This window comes from Montipora capricornis, chromosome 11 (genome assembly GCF_036669925.1).
Source record: "Montipora capricornis isolate CH-2021 chromosome 11, ASM3666992v2, whole genome shotgun sequence".
Classification (NCBI taxonomy): domain Eukaryota; kingdom Metazoa; phylum Cnidaria; class Anthozoa; order Scleractinia; family Acroporidae; genus Montipora; species Montipora capricornis.
Genome location: NC_090893.1, coordinates 2154694 through 2177251, shown reverse-complemented (window position 1 = coordinate 2177251; position 22558 = coordinate 2154694). Strand labels below are relative to the sequence as shown.

General features: G+C 40.4%; 1 protein-coding gene across 1 annotated transcript; it reads left to right on the top strand.

The window, feature by feature from the left end:
• Positions 1-14: 14 nt before the first annotated feature.
• On the top strand, positions 15-22073 carry LOC138022824 (uncharacterized). Its single transcript, XM_068869790.1, has 19 exons — positions 15-132; positions 1009-1328; positions 2620-2776; positions 3359-3661; positions 4851-5232; positions 6640-6953; positions 7403-7556; positions 8848-9177; positions 9684-9983; positions 10718-11017; positions 12112-12384; positions 13488-13805; positions 14296-14708; positions 16337-16431; positions 16820-16988; positions 17563-17632; positions 19527-19801; positions 20914-21070; positions 21488-22073. The coding sequence occupies exons 4-19, from the start codon at positions 3608-3610 to the stop codon at positions 21655-21657; spliced, it is 3774 nt and encodes a 1257-aa protein (XP_068725891.1). The 5' UTR covers positions 15-132; positions 1009-1328; positions 2620-2776; positions 3359-3607; the 3' UTR covers positions 21658-22073.
• Positions 22074-22558: the final 485 nt, after the last annotated feature.

Genomic DNA, 22558 nt, shown 5'->3' with positions numbered 1-22558 from the left:
TTGCGTTCTCATTTTGGGCCTTGGGAGAGCCAAATTTTAAATTTGAAAAATGCGTGGTGCTCAGAATAGGTACAGGAGAATGGAACAACGTTTACTGCAGTCAAAATCAGTTCTACGTCTGTAAAATGAAAGGTTGGTTTTCATATAGGGGCACTGTATCGTTACTAGTTTTAAAGCTCATCTGAAAATAATCTACATTTCTGAGATAAATTTGTTGGCATACATATTTTGATGGTTCTTTTCCTGGAAGGGTGAGAGTGTCGACAAATGAGTTTAAAGGCCCTCATTCGCCCAAAAGTTATTGCGGTCGTTTTTTGTCTTCAAATGACGGCTTGTTCAAATGAGTGATCTAATAGGTTGAATGCATGCACTTAGGCGAATCACGCGGGAAACAATATGTCAGCTATTTGGGAAATTTCGTGGTACACGAAAAAACGTCACGGTGCGCAATGAATCTTGGACGAATTTGGGCCTTTAATACATACATACATACATACTCATTTGACCACCCTCCCAACTTCATAGTGGCTTTTCAAGACCAATGAAACGAACAGAACAACAATTTTAAGAATCCCAACTGGCCTGAGGCAAACCAGTTGGCTATTTTAAAGTGAAGCCTGAGAAGTTGCACCAGGGACTACCTAGATCAAGTTCAACGAGTGGTCAGAACGGTTCTTGAACTAGATCTCAAGGCAAGCTTGCTAACCACTGAGCCACACTGCTTCCTAAATGAACAAATATGTAGGAAAATTGCGGTTTTTTGTCTCACGGCTGACCATGTGAAAGGCATTGGTATGTTCTTTCCATGACAACAAAAACTTATTTTTACTGTTGTTTTAAATCAACATGCGTCTTCTAAAGAACATAAAAACGTTTTTGTGCATTTGAACAAGTGAAAGCGGCGCCAAATGAGCTAAACGGCGCTGCTTGCAAATACAACTAACTGATTTGCTTTCGACCAGTTGGGATAAGCATGCACAAAAAGAACGTTTCTCTTATTTCCTTCAGGGATCGTGCCATGTGATAAAACTGCCATTGGTATGGAAAACGGAGTTATTGGGAACGTTCTTATCACCTCCAGTTCACATATCAACGGATACGAACCTTTTAACGCTCGCTTAAATCATCAATCGTCCTGGTGCAAAAATTTGTCAGAGTCTTCTGACTCCTATCTCCAGGTTAACACGAATGCTACCCATCTCATATGTGCGATTGGAATTCAGGGGAGAAATGAAAGTACCTTCCCTTCATTCGTCAAAGAGTTCGAACTGGAGTTTTCATTTGATGGCGTCAATTGGGATTTTTATCGCAGCTCAGCTGGTGCCCTGGTATGTGAATACCTTTTCTTGGTCTATATGCTTTTGAAGAGGGCGTTTGAAGAGTAACATTTCAGTGGGGTCTGGCGGTGACTTCATTCGAAGAAGATCTTAACTTTGTTGGTTGAAAAAGGCTGGTGCGATTTTTGTCCTTGTGTAACAAAAAAAAAAGCTCAAAACAATCAAGACACTTCTTTTTTAACGTTCGTTTTTCAATTATTTTCTTGAGCACACGTTATGCGTTTAACCAGAAACCCATAAGGGTTGAAACGTGTAACGCGCTTTCACAGCTTCCGAATATTCAGTGCGAACTGATTAGTTGAATGTTTCAGTGCTATGCACCATATTTGGAACCCCTTCTCTCTTGTTGTTCCAAATATGGTACTTAGCAAATTGCATATTCAGAAGCTTGTTTCCCAGCACACAAGGGGCCGTTACACGTTTCAACCCTTGTGGGTTTCTGGTTTAACTCAATTCTCGAGTGACCCTTGTGCTGTCGGGGGCCGCACAGAGTTCTCATTGATTGCACTCGGAATTTTGAGTACTTTCAAAACATTACTGGTGCCAGGAGCCTATGACTAGGAGCCTCCCAATGCTTTATATCCTTGAGTCAACCTTTGCGCCCATCTTTCTATTTTTAGAACTAATCCTTAGGAGGAAACTCACATTTACAACAATTTACATCAATTTGCACAATTTGCAGACATTGTTCTTGCTACTTTTGTCTTTGTTCCACAATAACTTTATTCTGATTGGCCATTCTAAACAGTACGTGCAGACCCGAAGATCTCGCGTCGTTCTAAAAGTGGAAAGATACAAGCAAAGGTTGACTCATAGGGTTTGTATAGGAGAGGCAAGCTCCTACTCATGCGCTCCTGTCGTGCTGCTCTATTTTCATTAGCCCTTATGGTTATTCGGAGCAGCATGTACTGTTTAATTTTCCCGTAGTGAAATTCCTAAGATCCTACTTTTTGTGTGAGACGGTACATCCAAAGCTTAGCTTGCCCATGAATCACAAAATGCACTCGCGTTCAACTTGAACGATTTGCTACACATGAACATGGCATTTGCCTTTTAGCGATGTAGCACTTCGATGGATCAGTCCAGACTCGACACCATACGTGGGCTGAGTTTTTTTGGTTTTCCACTTTGCTCCGGGAGATTTTACTCCGCGGTTACTCTGCTGTTTTAATTTAATTGATTTGCTTTAAGTTGATTCCCAGCACTTTATGTTTGTTGGTTTTCTTGTGTACTGTACACGTTAATTCTAACTGATTTTTCTGTGTGTTATTTTGTGTTTTAGCACTTTCAAGGGAACAACGATACAGAGAAAGTTCAAAAGCACGTCTTTTTTCAGACAGTATATGCCCAATATGTTCGCATTTGGCCAACGGATTGGTTTGGAAACGCGTGCATGCGCGTCGAGCTTTATGGTAGAACTCTTTTCAGTGTGGATAGCGGTAAGTCTATACAACCATAATTTGGTGTGGTTTGAAATTTGTTGTGCGCCAAATACTTTCACAAGGTTTTCCAATGGTCTCATTCGAAGCATACTCTTAACAATAAAAACAGTAGACGTGTGATGTCAGTTGCCTAAATGGTGGTTAATTTAAATCCAGAAATTGGCAAAAATAGACCATTTTACAGTTCTGCATTCAGTTACCAGGACTTTGAATAAAAGTGAGGCTGGAGTTGACCTTCCTTTGATACAAAGCTCACTGCTTTTCTTATGTAACTAGAATCTTGTTAGCATAACTACAACATGATTTACATAAGAAAAGCAATGAGGTGTGTATCAAAGCAAGGTCAACTCCAGACTCGCTTTTATTCAAAGGCCTGGTAACTGATGAGCACAGAACTGTAAAATGGTCTTTGGAACAACATTTTTTCCACACCGTACTGTGGTATTTTCTGGACTTTGTTGTAAAAGATCTGTGACCTCATTTTTTAACTTCCTTGGATCTTCAGTTTCCTAAGACGAAAACTGTTTTCACTTGTCTTGGGGTTTTCACTACTTACTTTATTTCTTTAATTTGTTTCAGAAAAAACACCTCCTCTGGTGCCAAGCATTGCGGTTCATAGCATAGGAATGCACTCGTTTAGCATCTTTTGGGAAAAACCTGCGTTTTATCTGTTACCTGTCGACATGATAGGATTCAAAATCATCTATCATCCACTGGCGGACTTAAATCAAACGAATGTGACGATAAAAGTGGACAAAAACATCACTAGTTACAAGATTTCTGGTTTGGTAAAAAATCAGACGTATTGTGTATGGGTTCTTGCTTACAATGGAAATGGTGATGGTGAGATCAGCAGCTGCTCCGAAGCAACTACTGTTGAAGGTAATGGAAGGGTTTTCACGTGACGTCATCACCGCCATGTTGGTGGACGAAAACAAAAGATCCCTCTCACTACTCTCTTTTGTTCGTCCACCGGAAGTCGCATACTTCTCTGTTGTTATTGGTGTTCTTATAGGTTGGTTGGAAATGTTCTATAGGCCACTTTAAAAAAAATCCCGTAAAGTTCTTTGTAAGTCCCAAGAGAAACTGGAAACAATGCTTATGCGAAAGGAAGGCAAACAAAGAGTATTGTGGTGTTTTTGAAAGTCGTTTATTGATAGTTTTGTTAGTCGATTAAAATGACATGCAGTAATGATATTAGCCGTGGTTACACAGTATTGACCGGTAACTAATTGCTTGCATAAAATGATTCACTAGTGGGTAAGTGCCATCAATCGTTTTTTATATCTTGATGACGACTGCGAGCTCAGTTTCCATTTTGTTTTCATTTGAGATGCCAATCCGAAATCAGTTTTTTACCAGTTTGGAGTACGGTAGCGCCTTTATTGTGGAATACACTACCAGCAGAACTAAGCAATTGGTCCAGATTAGAGACTTTTAAGCGTCTGTTTAAGACACCTTCTTTAAGAGATGGTTTTAAATATTTACACTGAAATTTTTTTCACGTTGAATTTTATTGACTACATTAGGGTTTTTACATTTTTAAATTAGGCATTAAGGTTACATTTTTGCACTTGTTAGTTCCATATTGCTAATTTTTATGATCTTGCAATGCGCACTTCATCATTGCATGGAAAGCGCGCAATATAAGTTTCAATTATCACGGTTATTATAGGGAAGATATTTGTTTACAAACATTGCTTTTTTATTCAAATTTGCCAACCCCAGGAACATGACCCTTTGTTTTGATAGCCATTGAGTCTCTGTTTGGCACATTAATGACAATAGGTGACGTCAACGACATCTCCCCTATTATTATTATTATTATTATTATTATTATTATTGTTATTATTATTATTTATGACTATTATTGTTATGATTATTGTTATTATTATTATTATTATTATTATTATTATTATTGTTATTAAATTCTAGTGCATTAGTTCTCGCCAATGCAGCATCACAGTTTCTTTGAATATCCTCCTTGAGTCACTGCAAACCAGAGGACACATGTCACATTTTTCTTATGATTGTAGAACAGGTCACATGTTTGTTGTCTTTTAAACTGTAGCCTGCCTCCAGGGATGGATCCAGTTCAACAGCGATTGCTACCTTCTCGTCAACGACCCAACCAAAAACTGGACCGAGGCCGAGATTGACTGTCTCGATAGAAATTCAGAACTCGTTTACATACTTTCGAGTGAAGAAGATCAGTTCAATCAACAAATCAACAGTCTACGAAGCTTTCATCGGTCTCCAAGAAAATGGCGCTCTTGTAAATCGCTTTCCTTTCTGGAGCAACGGGGATAATGTTGGCTTTACAAACTGGCGAGAAAACAGCACAGGGGCTGTTTCAGGTGGTACTGCTTGTGTAGTGAAGAAGGCAAGTGGTACTGGAAAATGGGGAGCTGTGAACTGCGCGTTACTGAAGCCATACATTTGCAAACGAAGAGGTGCGTCAACAATAATCAATTCCTTGTGAGGATGCGTAGAAAGTCTCCACTGGAAAGGGAAGCCTCGTAAAAGTAATATTCTGTGAACTCGCTCAGAATTTACTATTTTCCTTTGCAACACCATTTACCGTTTCCTATCCAACACTGAGAAGTGATCTATGCCACCTCAAATGACGGGTCCGCTTTTTTAGTGTTAACTTGTGACTCGCAAAGCAAAGCAAAGCAAGTCTTATTAGTCTTATTAGATTTGCATGCATCTTTTTCTGGCTTTTTCTGGGAACAAATTCGGATTAGATTTTGGAAGTTGAATATTCCAATTTCTAACTTGCGTTCTTAGCTTCAAAACCTTGTTATCGCGGTCGTTTTCGTTCTCCAATTCCAAGATCTGGCACTTATAAATTATAACAAGTTTGAGCGTCTTCTTGCTGACTAATCGACATTATCGAGGGGACGCCCAGTTGATAACAAACTTTAGTGCCTATGCATATCTCTCTTATAACGAGGAGAAAAATAATGAAGAAAATGTCTTTAAAAAGATTCGTAAAATGAAAACCAAATTGAACCTGTGTTTGTCGCGAGACCTTACACTTTACGGCAGAGCTCTGCTTGCAAAAACAATTGGTATTTTCTAGTTAATATTTTCAGCATCCATGCTCACCGTTCCAGAATCAATGATTAAGAACACCCAAGGCCATATATATTCTTTCAGTTGTGGAAAAGCAAGAAAAATAAAGTGAACAGGCAGGTGATCTACCAGCCACTCTCAACTACTAGGACCATGATCCACTCATTGCGTTTAGCTTAAGTGGAACAAAGGATACATGGAAGGCTATTCCAAACTACTATATTAATAAACATGGAAGTCTGGCATTTCTTCTTAACTGTAATTAAAATGTTACAAAAACTGCTCAAAATCTGCCCTGCTTTTATCGAGAACTCCTAGAATATTTTAAATATGTGAGAAAAAATAGTCTTCAGGATAAAAATAGTAAATTTATCCTGTGGAATCAAAATATTACAACTGACGGCAATTTAGTGTTTTGGAAATCATGGTTCGACAGCAATATAATACTTATTCATGATCTTTTAAATTCGGAAGGGAATTTTATTTCTCTTCATGATTTTCAAAAAAAGTTCAACCTCAAGGTTAGATTTTTGCAATATTTTCAACTATTATCTTTAATCCCTACGGATCTCAAAAAGCAAGCTTTTGAATCTGCAGATTTGCGTCGTGATTCTCTCATTTTTCCTCCTCTAAAAATCTGACTCAGAGGACGTAGGTTTAGATCTCATGAAATTACGTCGTAAAAGCTATTATAAACTAATAACTGTCTCGTTCCCTACTCACGCAGCAACGCCGGCCGTTTCAATTCGTTTTAAGCATTTCCCTTTGAATTTACTTTTCAGGGTTTTCCTCCAACAGCTCTTTGTGTGGAGAAGATGCCATCGGAATTGAGACTGAGTTCATTCCTGATATGAACTTTACAGCATCATCGCACCATCCTCAAAGACCTCCATGGGCTGCTCGACTGGGTGCATATGATGGCTGGCGTCCATCAGTGATAAAGAATTCTTTTTTACAAATTGACTTGGGAGTTGCGTACTACGTCTGCGCGGTTGCTACTCAGGGTAATCCTGTCATTCACGGGAGGCTTCAGAACGTCATACGATATACCTTACAGCTCTCCATGAATGGGATTGAGTGGACAGATTATGAAAAGGTAGAGGCTTTATTTATACTAGTAAGCAGCGCACTTAGATGAAGAGCACTAAAAGATGGGATGCCTGAAGTAGCCAATCAAAAGCCTAAAGCAGCAAATCGATAAACCATAGGTCAGTAATTTGCTCGATTATTAAACTATGCAAGTGACCTCTCTGGCAGACCTTCTTTTGGGCTCGTTATGAAATCCTCGTAACATGTGATACGGACAACTAATGGATGCCTGAAGTAGCAACTCAACAGCCCGAGTATTTTAAATAAGGCAGCAAATCAATAAAACATGCATCAATAATTTGCAGGCTCTCTTTTGGGCTCGATACGAAATCCTCTTGAAGAATCGGTTGATAAAGTAATTATCGTGGTGCGAGTAAGAAGCTGTTTTGAGTACAGCTGACTCTCCACGACTAAAAGGACTTCTTTCCAGTCACAACTTTAAACTTTGGTTTTCAGAAATTTTCTGGTAACGTCCTTCCGTATCGAGTTACTAAGAATGACCTGAATAGCGGTGTGGTGGCTCAGTTTGTCCGCTTTCTTCCGGACGAATGGCACGATTACCCGGTCCTGAGAGTGGAGGTCTACGGAACTCATGCGAGTCCATTTCCAGGTAGCAACTTATCAAGCTGTCTCTTCTTGTTTCGCATTTGTTTGTCATTTTCTTTCCCTTCCGGTTTTTATTCCTCAAGCCCGCTCTTAACTCAGTGAAATCGACTAGCTAAATAGCGCAATATTCAATAGTCTAACTCATATTCAGACGAAAGAGAAGTTAACCATTCTTTGCAGGGGCGGATCCAGGATTTTTCTTAGGAGGGGGAGGGAGGGGGAAGGAGGGGATGCACCACTAAGGAATGACGTAGCCGACCGGTGACGGTTTTTTTTCCCCAGAATACCAGTTGAACGCAAACCCATCTACATCATAGTTATTATATGGAGATGGTTAGGAAACTCGGCATTTTTCTTTATTTAACGAGGGTAACACATTAACTTTTTGGCCCTGACGATGCACAAACCACGAAAGAAAGCCAAACAAAAAGTTTCCATTAATGACCATGGTCACGGTCAAGTTAACGTGATGCGCGATGTCATTGTCCTTTCTTTTGAAGTTTTCGGGTTTTCATAACCAGTCTATCTGTATGAACTATGTCTACATCTACGAACAACGTAACCACTGACGATGCGGTTGGCGGGCAGATGTAACCAGCTGCGGTCGATCATTTAGGAGCTTGAGCACGCGTATTTTTGAAACGCTGATGCAAGCGGAAGAGAACCTATCGCGTGGCAGGGCAGTGGTGTCTCCCAGATTTTTATACTAATCATCTCTAATGAAGAAAAGATACTTACCAATCTAAATGTGGTTTTGCGAAGACAAGTTAAAAGGGAAAACAGCTTATTTCCGGATTTTTATACTAATCATCTCTAATGGAGAAAAGATTCTTAGCAATGTAAATGTGGTTGCTTGAACACAAGTTAAAAGGGAAAACAGCTCACTTCCGGTTGCCGTCCGCGTCTCAAAACCGCGCGTGCTTAAGCTCCCAACTATGAAGGCGAAAACCGGAGTCAGACTGAGATCGACTGAAACTCAGCCTACATTCGATCGCAGAGGTGGAGAGCGCGGATAATATCCGCTAAGTCAGTCTGACTCCCTAATGCGGAAAGAATGAGCAATTCGCAGACAGGCGCCGGTCCAACAGGACTTAACGTCGATGACCAAATGGGAAGCGGTGTTTTCTTTTGTCAAGCCATATATTTCATCATCTTTTGTTAGATTCTGATAGGTTCGTTGTTGTCTGTATCTTCGTTTAGATTCGTTTCGTTTCTTTATTACACACAGTTTTCGTGAACTTCATAATTTCAAGCTTAGATACTAGTTATTAACTAAGTTTTTTGGCAAATTGCAGCGCCAACTATGGCACCCACAATTCTTCTCGCTCAGGCTACCAGCAGTTCTGCCATTCAGTTCCAACTTAGTCCCCCACGACTATACTATGCCTTGCACAAAGTGATTATGTACATTGTGCATTACCAGAAGGTAGAAGAAAGTATTCAGAGTATATTAGACCTCAGAGATACTGGGTACATGACAAACGTGACTTTTGGCCCTGGAAATGCTACAGCGATCTTGACGGGGCTAGAAGCTTACACGAAGTATTGTCTGTCAGCGCAGCTGATCACTACTTTTGGCGCTGGACCTTTTGGAATTTCCACGACTGTTATGACGCTGGAAGATGGTAAATATTTCGTTAAAAAATACTTTACATGAAAACGCGCTATGTTCTACCAGGCTAGTTCATAGGTATTTTACTTTATAATCTCAAGGAAATGATTTGAATGTTACTTAGCCAAAGATAGCTCCCCGGTGGGTACGTGTTCGTGTCTAGAGACTTGTCACGAAGTAACTAACTACAAAAAATAGTTTTACAACTTCTGTGTCACATACACTGTATAGTCGTGCATTTACAGGGTATGCAGAATCGTATGTTTTCGTAAAAAAAAAAAGGTCTTGCAAATCTGTAGGGAAATCAACATAGTCGAGTTTGCGGATGGTCCGAACAAAGCAGCTAAATGCGGTTTTATTTCAGTGAGTTACTAGACCTTCTGCATCACTAGTTTTGCGACACAAAGCGATATTTACCCAAAGAGGAAATCATCTATTGTAATCTACGCCTTTCCCTTGCATGAAGGCAAGAGAAGACCCGAGTTTGGTGCTTTAAACTTTATTATTCGTGCTTATTAGTACCCGATCGACCTCCAGCTGAAATAACGGCTCAAGCTTCCTCCTCAACCTCAATAACAGTCAGATGGAATCCAGTCCCTACAGGGTACGAGAATGGAGTGGTAACTGGGTTCAGGGTGTTGTATTTTGACGCAGCGAACACTCAGCCGAAGTTGAATGTCACGGTTGGTGCTAACATATCTTCTGTAGAATTGAAGGACCTGTTAGTGTATACGAACTATTGCATTGAAGCACTAGCGTTTACCAGCCAAGGTGATGGAATCAAGAGTGATTGCGTGACCACTGTGACTGGAGAGGATGGTAAGGAAGCGTTCATGTCTGCCTCATCTTCAAAGCGAGTCTAGGTGCGAAGTTTTTCTCATAAAAATTAGTTTTCATTCATATGTAAAGTAGAGCTAATTCCCATCGCACAAACTTCGCGTATAGACTCGCTTTGAAAAGGAGGCAGAAATGGCCTATTAAGCTTAATAGGCATGGTTATTTTTGCTAAGCAAGGACAAGAAAATTTGTTCAAATAAACGCAGTATTAGTTGGCTGTCGCCAATTCAATGGCAGTATTATCCTAGATGAATACACAATTATAGAGGAAAACCTGACGATCATCATGACATGTTTGTCATTTGCGATGTCAGTCAGGCAAGCGCTCACATGGCCCAGTTGCGTAAACCTCCACCCCACCCCCCCTCCCCCTTCCCCCTCCCAAATACAACATTGTTCTTGACATGGAGAGCGAGCTGCTAAGTTCAAGGAAATATCTGTTCAGTTTAAGCGACTAGCAATATTAAAGAGTTGCACCTGACAAAGTGGACAAGGATCAACTTATGTCTGAACTGGATTTGTCCCAGATTGTTGTTTAAATGCTTAGTTTCGCGACTCTGTTTTTTTTTTTTTTCAGGTTTACTGTTAATTACCCGTGCTACAAATCGGAAAGTCATGAATCAGTTATTCGAGTGTGCTCATTAAAACTAACGTCAATAAAACTAATTCCATATGAAATTCCACCGACTTTCTCAAGGAGATTCTCACTTTATCAGTCCCCAGGTCTCCTCCGGCTAACCTCACAGTGCAAACTGCGGGAAATACATCTCTATCTGTGAGTTGGAAACCTGTTCCCCCAGGTCACGAAAATGGTGTCATCATAGGTTACAAGGTTTTTTATGTGGACATATCACAATCCAAAACAAACAGGAGCGTCAATGTTTCGTCTTCAGTGTTGTCAGTGAATCTGACTAACCTGTTGGTTTACACTAATTACTGTGTGCAAGTGGTAGCGTTCACACGGGTAGGAGAAGGAGAGCTTAGTGAATGTGTGATGGCATCAACTGATGAAGGAGGTAAGAAAATTGGCATAAATTAAGGACGCTCCTCTTCAAAATCAAAATGATTTTTGAAGAAAAAAAAAGAAGAAGCTCGAAAGGGAATTCTTGCAGTCATACCTTTCCGGATCTGGGGCCCGTTTCTCGAAAGTCCCGAAAACGATTCGGGCCCGAAAAGCCATCTGTGAAATTGCCAACTACTTGTTTTGGAAAGCCGATCTTTTAACATGTTTTCAAGGTAGCAAAACGCAAAATGACTAAATTTTCATTATTTAATTCCTCTCCGTTCTTGAGGAATTTTGGCACCCGAAAATGGCCCGTAAAGTTTCGGCACGTTCGAGAAACGGGCCCCTGGTCTCTTTTATTCAAAAGGTATATCGTACTTGACATTGTATATAGCAACATCACGCGGAGAATACCCCCACATAGTGATTTATCCACTCTTTCGCACAACTAAAGACAATTCCAAACACGTTTTCCCAGGGAAGTCACCTAATTAAAATTACGTTTATCTTCTCTCGGTTGTATGTTTTTTCTCATAGCTAGCGACATAACGGCTTTTTGTTCATTGACAATCATTCGAACCCGGTTTGACTTCTTAACTTGAAAAGACAATAGCACCCGCGAAAATCATTGACCCATATTATTTATGAAAAATATATTTCCATTGCTTTATTTATTTGTATCTTTTGTTATCCCTACAGTGTGAATAAAGTTGTATGTTATGTTATGTTATGTTACGTGCACACTTTTGAGACCATTTTCGCTCACGTGACCAGCATACTGAAACAAAAGGGAGAATTTTCATAAAAATAGAGTTCAATTCCCAAAAGAATATTTCACTCCTCCAACATGGCTGTTGTTCCTTTGTTTCACTTTTCCAAGATGGCCGCCATGACGTCATGTGAAAATACTTTATTGTCGGGTAACTCAATGTTGTAACCGATTCAAATCCTTTGGAAATAAAACTTTTTGTTTCAAGTATATCCATATTAGTTAAATGTGAATGCTACATTATCATGCAAATGCATACACAAAGAATCTTAACCCCGAGAGATTTGAATGGGGTACAACACTGAGTTATACTAATCTACTTTGCCTTGAATTTTCAGTCCCGTCAGCAGCTCCTACCAGTCCTTCCGCAGCCATCGATCTCGATAACGTCCTTTTATCCTGGGGCCCAGTTTCTCCAGACAGCATGAATGGAAAACTTACGAAGTATGCAATTCAGGTTCAGGAGTCCAATATTTTTCTCTTCGTAGGACCGTCTTATTTGTCTCTCAATCTTAAAAGAGCAAATTTCTCGGTCGACTCTTGTTTTAAAATAGCTGCTGTTACCAAAGCTGGTCTTGGAAAATTGACGGATTGCGTTGAAGTCAGCGTGGGTAAGTCAGTTGAAACTTTCCCTTTAATCCTTGTTAATATTTGTCAATTATCGTTACTCACCTCTATTAGGCTAATCGCGGTGAATAACGATTATTGACAAATATTAACAAAATTTATGCTTTTTTATGGACGGTAACGCATAGGAAATAAGTAAATAAGCTTACAAAAAATAAGTTAACTGAAATAAATAAAGCAGAAACATCAAGAAAACTAAAACCTAGGTATCGGAAATGAGAAAGATTTTATATAACATTTACACGATATCTCTATGGAGATGATACAATTAAAATACTAAGGGCAATTAACAAAATTAAGAAATATGTAGCATAGCATAGCATAGCATAGCATAGTATAACATAGTATGATAGTATAGTATAGTATAGTATAGTATCGTGCCAGGTCAGACGAGCATTTGATAATGAAGTCGTTAATAGAGGCGAAATTCGTTTAAACAAGTGGATCTGTTACTCCTTTCAACGCTCCTGTAAGAGTCTGTCTCTCTCTTGTTCTCGAGATTAAGAATGGAGACTATTAATCTTCGAGAGAACTGACTGCCTTCAGCTGTCAGCTAGGGTATGGTGCTGTTTTTGGTACTGATGATGATAACAGTGCAAACGATGACGACTGACTACAACGACGATGACAACGGCGATGGTGGTGATTGGACGGCGTCGGTGATGACATCATTAGGGAGCTTAATCACGCGACATTTTCGAGCCACAGACGGCAACGGGAAGTGAGCTGTTTTCCTTTTCTAACTGGCCTTGACACTACCACATTTGTATTGCTTAGTATCGTTTCTTTATTAAAGACGATTAGTTTCAAAATCTGCGAGACTATTGTCCTTGCATTCAATATGTTCTCTTTTGGCTACTTTTCGTAGCTCAGAAACGTCGCGTTCGCTAATATTGAAGTATTGAAGTGGAAAGGTTAGCCTGGCTGTTAAATTATGTACAAGTGCCAAGCTCCGCACGGCCTCGTTATCGACCTAACCAAAGTCTAGTTTCCACGTTAAATTTGATAATGCCATTTTAATCTTTTTGGGACGTGATGTCAGAAGTTCAAAAACGTTCACGTGTCAGCAATAATTGTTTCTTTTTAGATTTCGACATCACCTCGCTGACAACGGTAACCGCTTCAAAGGAGACAAGTTTGTCGTCGATAAAAGTCACTTGGGAACACCCTACAAAGGGCATTCTGGGAACACATTTGCGTGGTTATTGTATAAAGTATCAAGTATTCCGACAGGGTGGTGAACTTATAACAGAATCAGAGGCTAAATCAGCCAAGACTGTTGTTGTTGGTGCTAATGCCAGTGAAGTTATTCTGAAATCATTGGCTTCGTACACAATGTACAAGATCGAAGTAGCGCCCATCACGTCTTATGGAAGCGGAAAAAGCAGTGAACCTGTCTTTGGAGGTACTAAGCATTAATCAAGGGTTAAAAAACTGAACTTATCTGTTTAAAATCAATGACAAGATAGTTTTTGGAATAACCGGCAATTAAGAGAAGAATGATTGCATTTGAATATTGGAAAATATTAATTAGAAAACTTGCAAAGTACTAGGAGAAAGGCTCCCGTTTCGGAGAAGAGCTCGAGAACCAACAAAGTCACTCCACATGCGATATTACGGAGTTTGAGAAAAGACAATGGCAAGATCAACAAAAGAGTCACTCCAAAATGTAACTTAGCGCTGTCGCAAGTATTTCGCGATTATTCCGTCTTGTTGACGTTGTACGATACGGGTCGAACTATCCTGTAACTTTATAACTACGAACGGTTTTTTCCACAATAATAGAGTTGAATTCCCGGAGGATTTGGTCGGGGCTCCAACATGGCGGCCGTGACGTCATGTGAAAATCGAGAATACCAGCTGTCTGTTTACCACTAACTATTCTTTTTTTTCAGAAACGTGTCGATGTAAGGAGTACGTAAGTGCCTCCTTAGTTCCCAGTGTCCTAGATTCGTCCGGAAACAACTCACTAACCAAAACCATCAGTGACCTGGTAAAGAGAAGTTGTAGACGCTGTAAAGGAAACATAGACGGTGATACTACGAAAGTAATCTCTTCAGGAAGCAACGAGACCACTGAGTCAATGATTTCGTTTCCGGTTACGATGACAAAGCCTTACGGTGACACCGCTTATACGAAATTTGTGCCCATTATATCTGTCCCTGGTGTAGTTGTTTTTAGGCGTAAAGGCTCCGACAGTGCTAAGTTGTTAACAAAACGCAGTGCTGATTCTGTATTTGGTGCCTGGCCAATGTTCTTGTTCACACTGTTAACAGCGCTTCTGGCCGGAATTATCATTTGGTTTCTGGTACGTCTATCAGTTATTCATTTATACATCGGTGTCACTATCACAATTTTGATTGGCTACAAGCACGCATTTAATTTTTGCTGAATCTGTTTACGTTACGTCACACCTACAGGCAATAGTTTTTATACAAAAATTTGGTTTCAACGGATTCGATAATGTAAATTATCAACTCCGATAATGTAAATTGGCCAGAGGTTCTTCGCTCTGACGAAGGGCTAACGCTCGAAACGTCAGCTTTTGGAATCTCTGTACGGTGGCCAATTTACATTATCAACTCCGTTGATAAAACCAAATTTTTGTATACTACTTCCCCACCGACGCAGCACCACAGTTTCTTTAGAATTCAATAGTTTTTATACATGAAGAAGTGACGTCATATCTGCAAACAATAGGTTTTATGCACTCAGAAGTGAATTAGAAGTCACCAAACACGCCTACCAGCAGTTTGATCAAGTAATGATAAGAGAGGTGAAGCACGACCTTTACGGCCAACGGGAAACGGGAAACGGCAGGCTTCTGCTCGTCATAAAAGCGTGAAAATTCTCTCATTTTAACTTGTCTCGTTCCTTTGATAAGTTGCTTGATATATGGAACTAACAGGACAGAAATGAGCTAATATCAAGCGGGTTCTTACATTTTTAGCAGAACCCTAATTTCACTCCGACGTTTGCCGCTTGGCGTAAACGTCATGCTTAACCTCTCTATAAACAACTCTCGGTCGGAGATTACTTTAACTATAAGCAGATTAAGCCACATAAATTGTTCAGGTGTCTATAAGACACCTTTGCTCAAATTGTCCAGATATGTGCGATGATCTCTTCTATCTTCCGTTTATAACCCGCATTTAAAACAGCCTTCGGCTTCGGCAGATAACACAAGCCTCGGGATTAATTCTCGCTATCATGCGAAAACCAAAATCCAATTCTTATTTTTCATAGTCGTTCTGCTGTGAAATTGGTGATAGCGAGTTAAACGCGAGGTCATCCGGCGTGTCAAAAAATACATGTAACAATTAGAAACATTAATTGACCTTTGTCCCTTTCAGTGTTCTCATACCAGAGGAATAAGACTAAAAGATCGTATAACTCTGTTTCCCTGCTAGCAGAGGTACCTTTTTGTGCGTTGTCGTCTGGGCTGACGAGTGCGCGGGGAAAAGACACCTCTGTCATGGATCGAAACTCACTTCGTTAAACATGCGCGGAAGTTACGTAGCGACCGAATATCCTCACCTGATACTTCACATGTTATGGGGGCTCACTGAACAACAGCGGAATTACTGTAAAGGAATGCGCAAGACACAGTGGGCTCAAGTCAAAGTCAGCAAACATATCATGGGGCATGCGGTTTGAAGAGTGCCGTCCAAGGTTGTGGACGGCGGTTGGATCAAAGTGTAATTCGACCAATGGCACTCGTCAGCCCAGCGAACGCATAAAAAAAAATCTCTGCTAGCAGGAAAACTCTTTGTGGTTGGATGAGTGTGAACTTCAGTAAATTTGACTTTCCTTCTCTTAACTTTCAGTATAAGTAATCTCGTTTACGAGGTTTCAAGTAAAATGTTCTTTTAAAAATGGAAATATTAAATCAACTTTCCATGGGAATTCAACAATTCCTTTTTTTTTTTCTTTTAGGACTCTAACTGTAATGAACAGCATTTCCCACGCCCTTTTCTTAAGGGTGCTGCTGAAGGCTTCTGGTGGTCTTTCATCTCCATGACAACAGTTGGGTGAGCTTGGCATGAATAATAATTTGAGTTTAAATGGCCATTCTGTAAGTAGCAACGCCAGTTTAGACATGGCCAAATTGAAAAGTAACAATTCAAATAAACACACACACTTGATGATTGGTCATTTATGCATTTACTACTTGCCCTTGGGTGCACAATGCTGACGACAATTAACGACGTTGACGTGTACCCTATCCTATGTCAAAAAGTAGGTTTCAGATTACAAACAGGATTTTCTTATGCAGAAAGAAGTGAGGCGACGTGGTCCAGTGATTGCATGCGGTTGCCCGGGAGTTTGAACACCAGCGTGCGCATGCAAATCCATAGCCCTCTCCTCCAGGCCACCCCATCGCCTTTGTATGTATTGACATGTTTTTTATTCTGACAGGTACGGTGACCGCTGTCCCCAGTCCGCTCCAGCAAAGATATTTGCCATGGCCTGGTTCCTAATCGGACTCGTAATATTTGCCGTTTTCATGGGATCGCTGACGACAACACTCACTCTCACGATCGTTAGAAAGGGCTCTACTCTTAACTCTGTGACGGATGATGGCAAGGTGATGACAAATCTTTTATGCAATTTGCCGCGCATTCTTACAGCGGTTTTGAATTGAGTTTCGAAAGTAATCAGCGAATTGCTTTCGTTTGCATCACTTAACTCAGTGATTGGTTCAAAGTTCTCGCGCCACTTTTTCAACCAATCAGAAGTGAAACCAAAACCAATCGTGGCTCGCGCGTGCACATTTTCCCGGGCTTTGTGTCAGCCACGTGTAATTACTTCGATTTTTGATTGGTTAACTGGATTGTCTCCGTCCGTTTTGATTGGCCAAAGTAAATACTTTGGTTTTCGCTTTACGACACTCGATTGAAACTCGCTCTATGCCTGTCTATAACTATACACAGCGTTCTTGGCGATTTTGTTGGCATTAGGGAGCGAAGTTGGCACTAGGAGCGTTACTTTGAAACAACTACCAAGGGTGGTAGTGTTTTTCATTTCAGATACCATGCGCAGGTCTTCAGGTCTCCGTTGTTGGAAAGGTGGATATGTCATCCATGAGAATTGTTGCTTACATAAACCACCACTGCTTCTTCGATCAACTCGTTTGTTAAAATATATTTTTTTTCATTCAGGTCGCAGTGATTTCCAGTTCTCCTGAATACCTGTTAGCAGTCAACAAATTCAGAGACAAAATAACTGTCGGTAAGTCTCCTAACCGCATTGTTGTGGAACGAATTCAACCGACCTCAAAATATAAAGCGCGATAGACAGATCAGAACTTAACGCTAACACTTGGAAGCGATTAGCTTCCTTAGATTGCAGTTCGAGTTCGACCAAGAGAACAAGGTTCAAGCATGCGCATGGGATTTGGAGATCTATTTGTTTCAAATGAGCGTGCGCAGAACGGATTTCTTGTGCCAGTCGTACTCCAATCGAAAGATGGTTAGTATACTCTCGAAATATCATTTCGGGGCATAGACTTTACATGTTAGGCTTTTGAGTTTTTTTGGGGGTCGATTACCATATCCTCTACGGGTGAATTGCGAACTCACAAAATGACTCTGAGTTCCCTCTTTGCCTGATAGCTTAATTGGTAGAGCAATGCACCTGTATCGCTGAGATCATGGGATCAAATTCCGTCCAAGGCTAACTTTTTCAGGCTGTCATTTTGGTCACAGTACTGCTTAAGTAAGGTTCATAACTGGGATGATCCGCTATACGTCTCAACAAATTTGAACTCTTCACTCCCCACCCACTCAGCAGCACTCTTTTTTCACAAACTCATCCCTTGACTTTCAGTTCCGCTTTGTAAGACTGTCAACTGACAAAATTTATCATTGTTGGCGAAGATTATCCGCAATGGCCAATTATCAAAACTGGTTGATGCAAAATTATAGTGTATAGCTTTATACCCACTCAGAAACACACTTGCCTCTTGATTCGTGAAATTTGTTGCCATAATTTCAACAGAGAATGGTTTAATTGTCGACAGATTTCACATCAAGAGTAACTTGCTAGGCTACCAATCTCGTTCCCAGAGTCATCTTTCCTTTGACCAGCGGTCGGGAAAGATAGAGAGACTGGTTAAGTCAAAAAAAGGACATATTTGATTGGCATTTGAAAAACGGTTCTTTTTCCTGTCATTTCACCGGATGTTAGTTTTCGTAGGAAAATTTAAAAACTGTTTGCGGATTTTTGTGCACCAGAAACTATTGAACCCCTCGAATCTCGTCGCGGAAAAAAAACTGTTTGCAATGGCGGAGTTTATGCATGAGTTTGACTTTCCACGCATAGTCAGAAGACCCTTCACGCACGCGCAACCGGAACCAGAGTTTTGAGTTCCGGTTTTGGATTATTCTAGAGCCTCGTTCCGCTGGACAAGGCATTAGATTCCCCCGCATTAGCCTCCATTCCATGCTCGATCCAACCCAACCATTAGAATAGGAAACTGACCTATTAATTGTGAGACAGGAAGAGCAAAGTCAAAGATCGTCGGCTATCTGTCATACATGGTTATGTGGGAGTAGGGATGGCGCAGTGGTGAGAGCACTCGCCTCCTGCCAATGTGGCCCGTGTTCGATTCCCGGTCCCGATGTCATATGTGGGTTGAGTTTATTATTGGTTCTCTCCTTGCTCCGAGAGGTTTTTCTCCGTGTACTCCGGTTTTGCCCTCTCCTCAAAAACCAACACTGCCAAATTCCATTTCGATCCGGAATGCACGGACACATGTTGAACGAGTTCCTCAGCGCTCTTTGGGTAAACAATTTCCATTTCCATTTCCATTTCCATAAACTGATAACAGCTTCAAGAGACGGTCATTAGAACGATGTCTGAGCTCTTGCATCCTTTGGAAAAAGAATTGTAGATTTGGAATGTATGTTTTCTGCTCACTAATTTTATTCCGTTATTCTTCACCTCACTATAACCTTTAATTTCGTTGGATCCTCATACTAGACTGACCCCGTACTGTTTAAGGGTTATGCTCCATCTTTCACAGCCCATTGTTTTCGTCAACTAATGCTATGACGCCTTAGATGCACAGGAACCCACTTTATTGCGATTCACAATCCCATTATATATTTTGTATTCATCTTAGGTTCCAGTTTTCCTGACCTCAGCTCAATGTTGAAAGCTTTACAAAGTGGCAACGTTAGCTCAGTTTTGCTGGATATGTACGTTCCGGTGAAGAGGAAAGACTTGCTCAACGAATCGTTGTTTGAAGTCAGTGAATTGCTCGAGGCACAAATTTATCATGGCGTATTACTTCGGGGAGACAGCGTTAAGTTGGCATCGACGATGAAGAAATCAATTACAGAGGACAACGTTCAGAGTAATTATTTAAAAGTTGCGGAACCACCGGAGACCTCTGAGGTGAGTTTCATTCATATTTCACTGACTTCTCCTTAGAAAAGCCACTCGTTTTAAACTGACGTACTTATGAGAAAATCAGTTACTCACTTAAGTCAACAGGAAAAAATATTTCTGCTAAATTGCCCAAGGATTCTTTTTGACTGATAGCCAAATTAATTCGCAAGATGCGGTACGATTGTCGTAACAAGAGGCTGCTTGGCAATAATGGTTGATGAAATCAAGTCGTTACTAGTCTACTAAGTAAGCCCCTCCCTAACAGAAAGTCTTGTCTGTGAAGTGTCGACAACATCATCTATTAATTTGCTTACGATATAACTGGACGTACCTGTTTTTCAATTGTTTGAACTGGGAGAGGTTTATTCATTATTTATTTATTTATTTATTTAATTAGAGCAGAACTACTGACAGCAGTACATACTGTTGTCAGTAGTTGTACAGACAACAGTACAACCACTGACAATAGTTCTATCCATTCCTGTACTTGCAAGAAGAATCGAAACGCACCTAACACTGTTCTTATAGTCTTGAAGACTGGTAACATCATAGAGGGGTTTTCAATTGAGTGTCGAAAGTAATTAGCGAATTGCTTTGGTTTTGCATTACTTCACTCAGTGATTGGCTCAAAGTCCTCGCGCCAACTTTTCAACCAACCAGAAGTAAAACCAAAACCAATCGTGGCTCGCGCGTTCACATTTTCCCGCGCTTTGCGTAGGCCACTTGTAATTATTCCGAGTTTTGATTGGTTTACTGGATTGTCTCCGCCCTTTTTGATTGGCCAAAGTAAATACTTTGGTTTTGGTTTTACGACACTCGATTGAAACTCGGTTTATCTCACCTGACCGACAACCAAGGACAACACTTTTCGTTTTGTCAATAAAAAATCACACACACTTACCAAACGATAATCAGACAACACTTTCACTTTCCGGGTGGATGACATCCTCTCAGATTGTCAGAACTTTAGTCACAATGAACTGTCCGATTGTTGAAACGTCATTTAAAAAAACAACAGTCCTTAAGACGCCATTGAGAAATGCCATTTCCGAGTTTAAAAGCAAATTTAGCGATTCTATTTGCATACAAATATTTTTGCATGTTTCTTTTTTTGTTAGGACGAAGAGACTTCCATTAATTTCTTTGAGCCCAGTAGCCTCTACTACCTCCTTACTATGACGATTTCTGCTGGACTGCTGCTGGTTGCGACGCTGTTTGGGCTTCTCTACCAAAAGTTCTTTTTAAAGCGTTTCGTCGACAAAATTAAAGGCAAAGGTTAGTAAGCAATTCGTCACTTTTTGTCTATCGGACCCACTCAAAACTATTTATAAAATTTCTCCTTTTTGTCGCCTTTATGAAGCTGTTATAACGGATTAGGCTGACCCAGAAATAACTATATTTTATAAAAAAGAATTAAGTCCCTGGGGCTCACAGCGGCTATCTTAATTGGATCATTGAATGACTGAAAGAAAGGTCGAACGTCTCATATTTCCTAAAAGGCAATCAAAACGGGCATCTGACAGTACATAACCAATCAAAATGTGTGTTACCATACTCTCATATAACCTCAGCTATTGACCAATGAGAGTGCACGTACTGTCCTAATTATTTTATAAACAGGAATCGAACGCACCTGACCAATACTTGATTACTGATAGTTTATTAACCTAGGGGCTTTGTTTCTTGTTGTAGAACCATGTAGCTGCGGTGAAACGAAGAGAGAGATAGATGAAACCGTGGAAACGTTTCATCAAAACATTTCGAAGATTTACGACACATTGCGCAAGAGACACATGGAAGAACTTCACAGCTTCATGATAAAAGCAAGAAAAAATTTCAAGCAACAACGCTTAACGTTATAAACGTTCATGAAAGAAGCATTGATTACTTGACTGTAGGTTTTAAGTATTTCCCTGAACTTCTCTTTGCAACGGACGTTTGCAGCTACTTGGCAGGAAAATTAGGGGTGAAGTGTTAGTGACAACTTGGCCCAGGAATGAGGCAGCACCTAGTTACACGACGGATAATAACGATCTAGCTTTTTAACTCTGTTCTAAAAGCATCTAGAAATGTAAATCCTTCGTTCACAGTGGAAAGTACACTTAGCTCACAGGGTAGTTCAACGGCACTCCACTCAGTTAATGTTCTGTAAGTAAATATTCACATGAAACAACCAGACAGGAGGCACCGAATTTTGTACTTACAAAGCGGGGAAAAGAATGTCTCGATACCAAAGACAACCAGGATCTTGGAATAAATTAAATGAGGGGAAAATTACACTTAAAAATGGTTGGTCCTTACTGTCACTTGCTAGTGCATCGTATTCAAATGACCCTTAATCACTCGACGGCCCGAGTCCCGAGGGATTGAAAACGTTTGTTTTGCCCCAACGAAACTAGTTCCCAAACATTTCAACTCGAGGCTCGGAGTACGAAGTAATTTGCGCCAATCAAATCGAAACTTCAACACTCCGGGGGGAGGATGTCGAAGTTTCCAGTTGATCGGTGCATTATATTGTCTATGGCCGATGTGGCAGCAGCGCGAATAAGGCCCATTGTGTGGGAGGTTAAAGAACCATAGTCGCAAAAGATTCTAGTGCCTTTACTACTAAACTACAACATCTCCTCAGCTATACATACCGGCTTACTTCAGTTCTTGACACATTGTAAGCGCCTCACCAGCTACAATCCTTTGCAAAATTGTTGAGATATTGTTAGCTCCGATCCGTTGTTCTTATCTAAAAAAGACTTTGTTTGCTGAAGT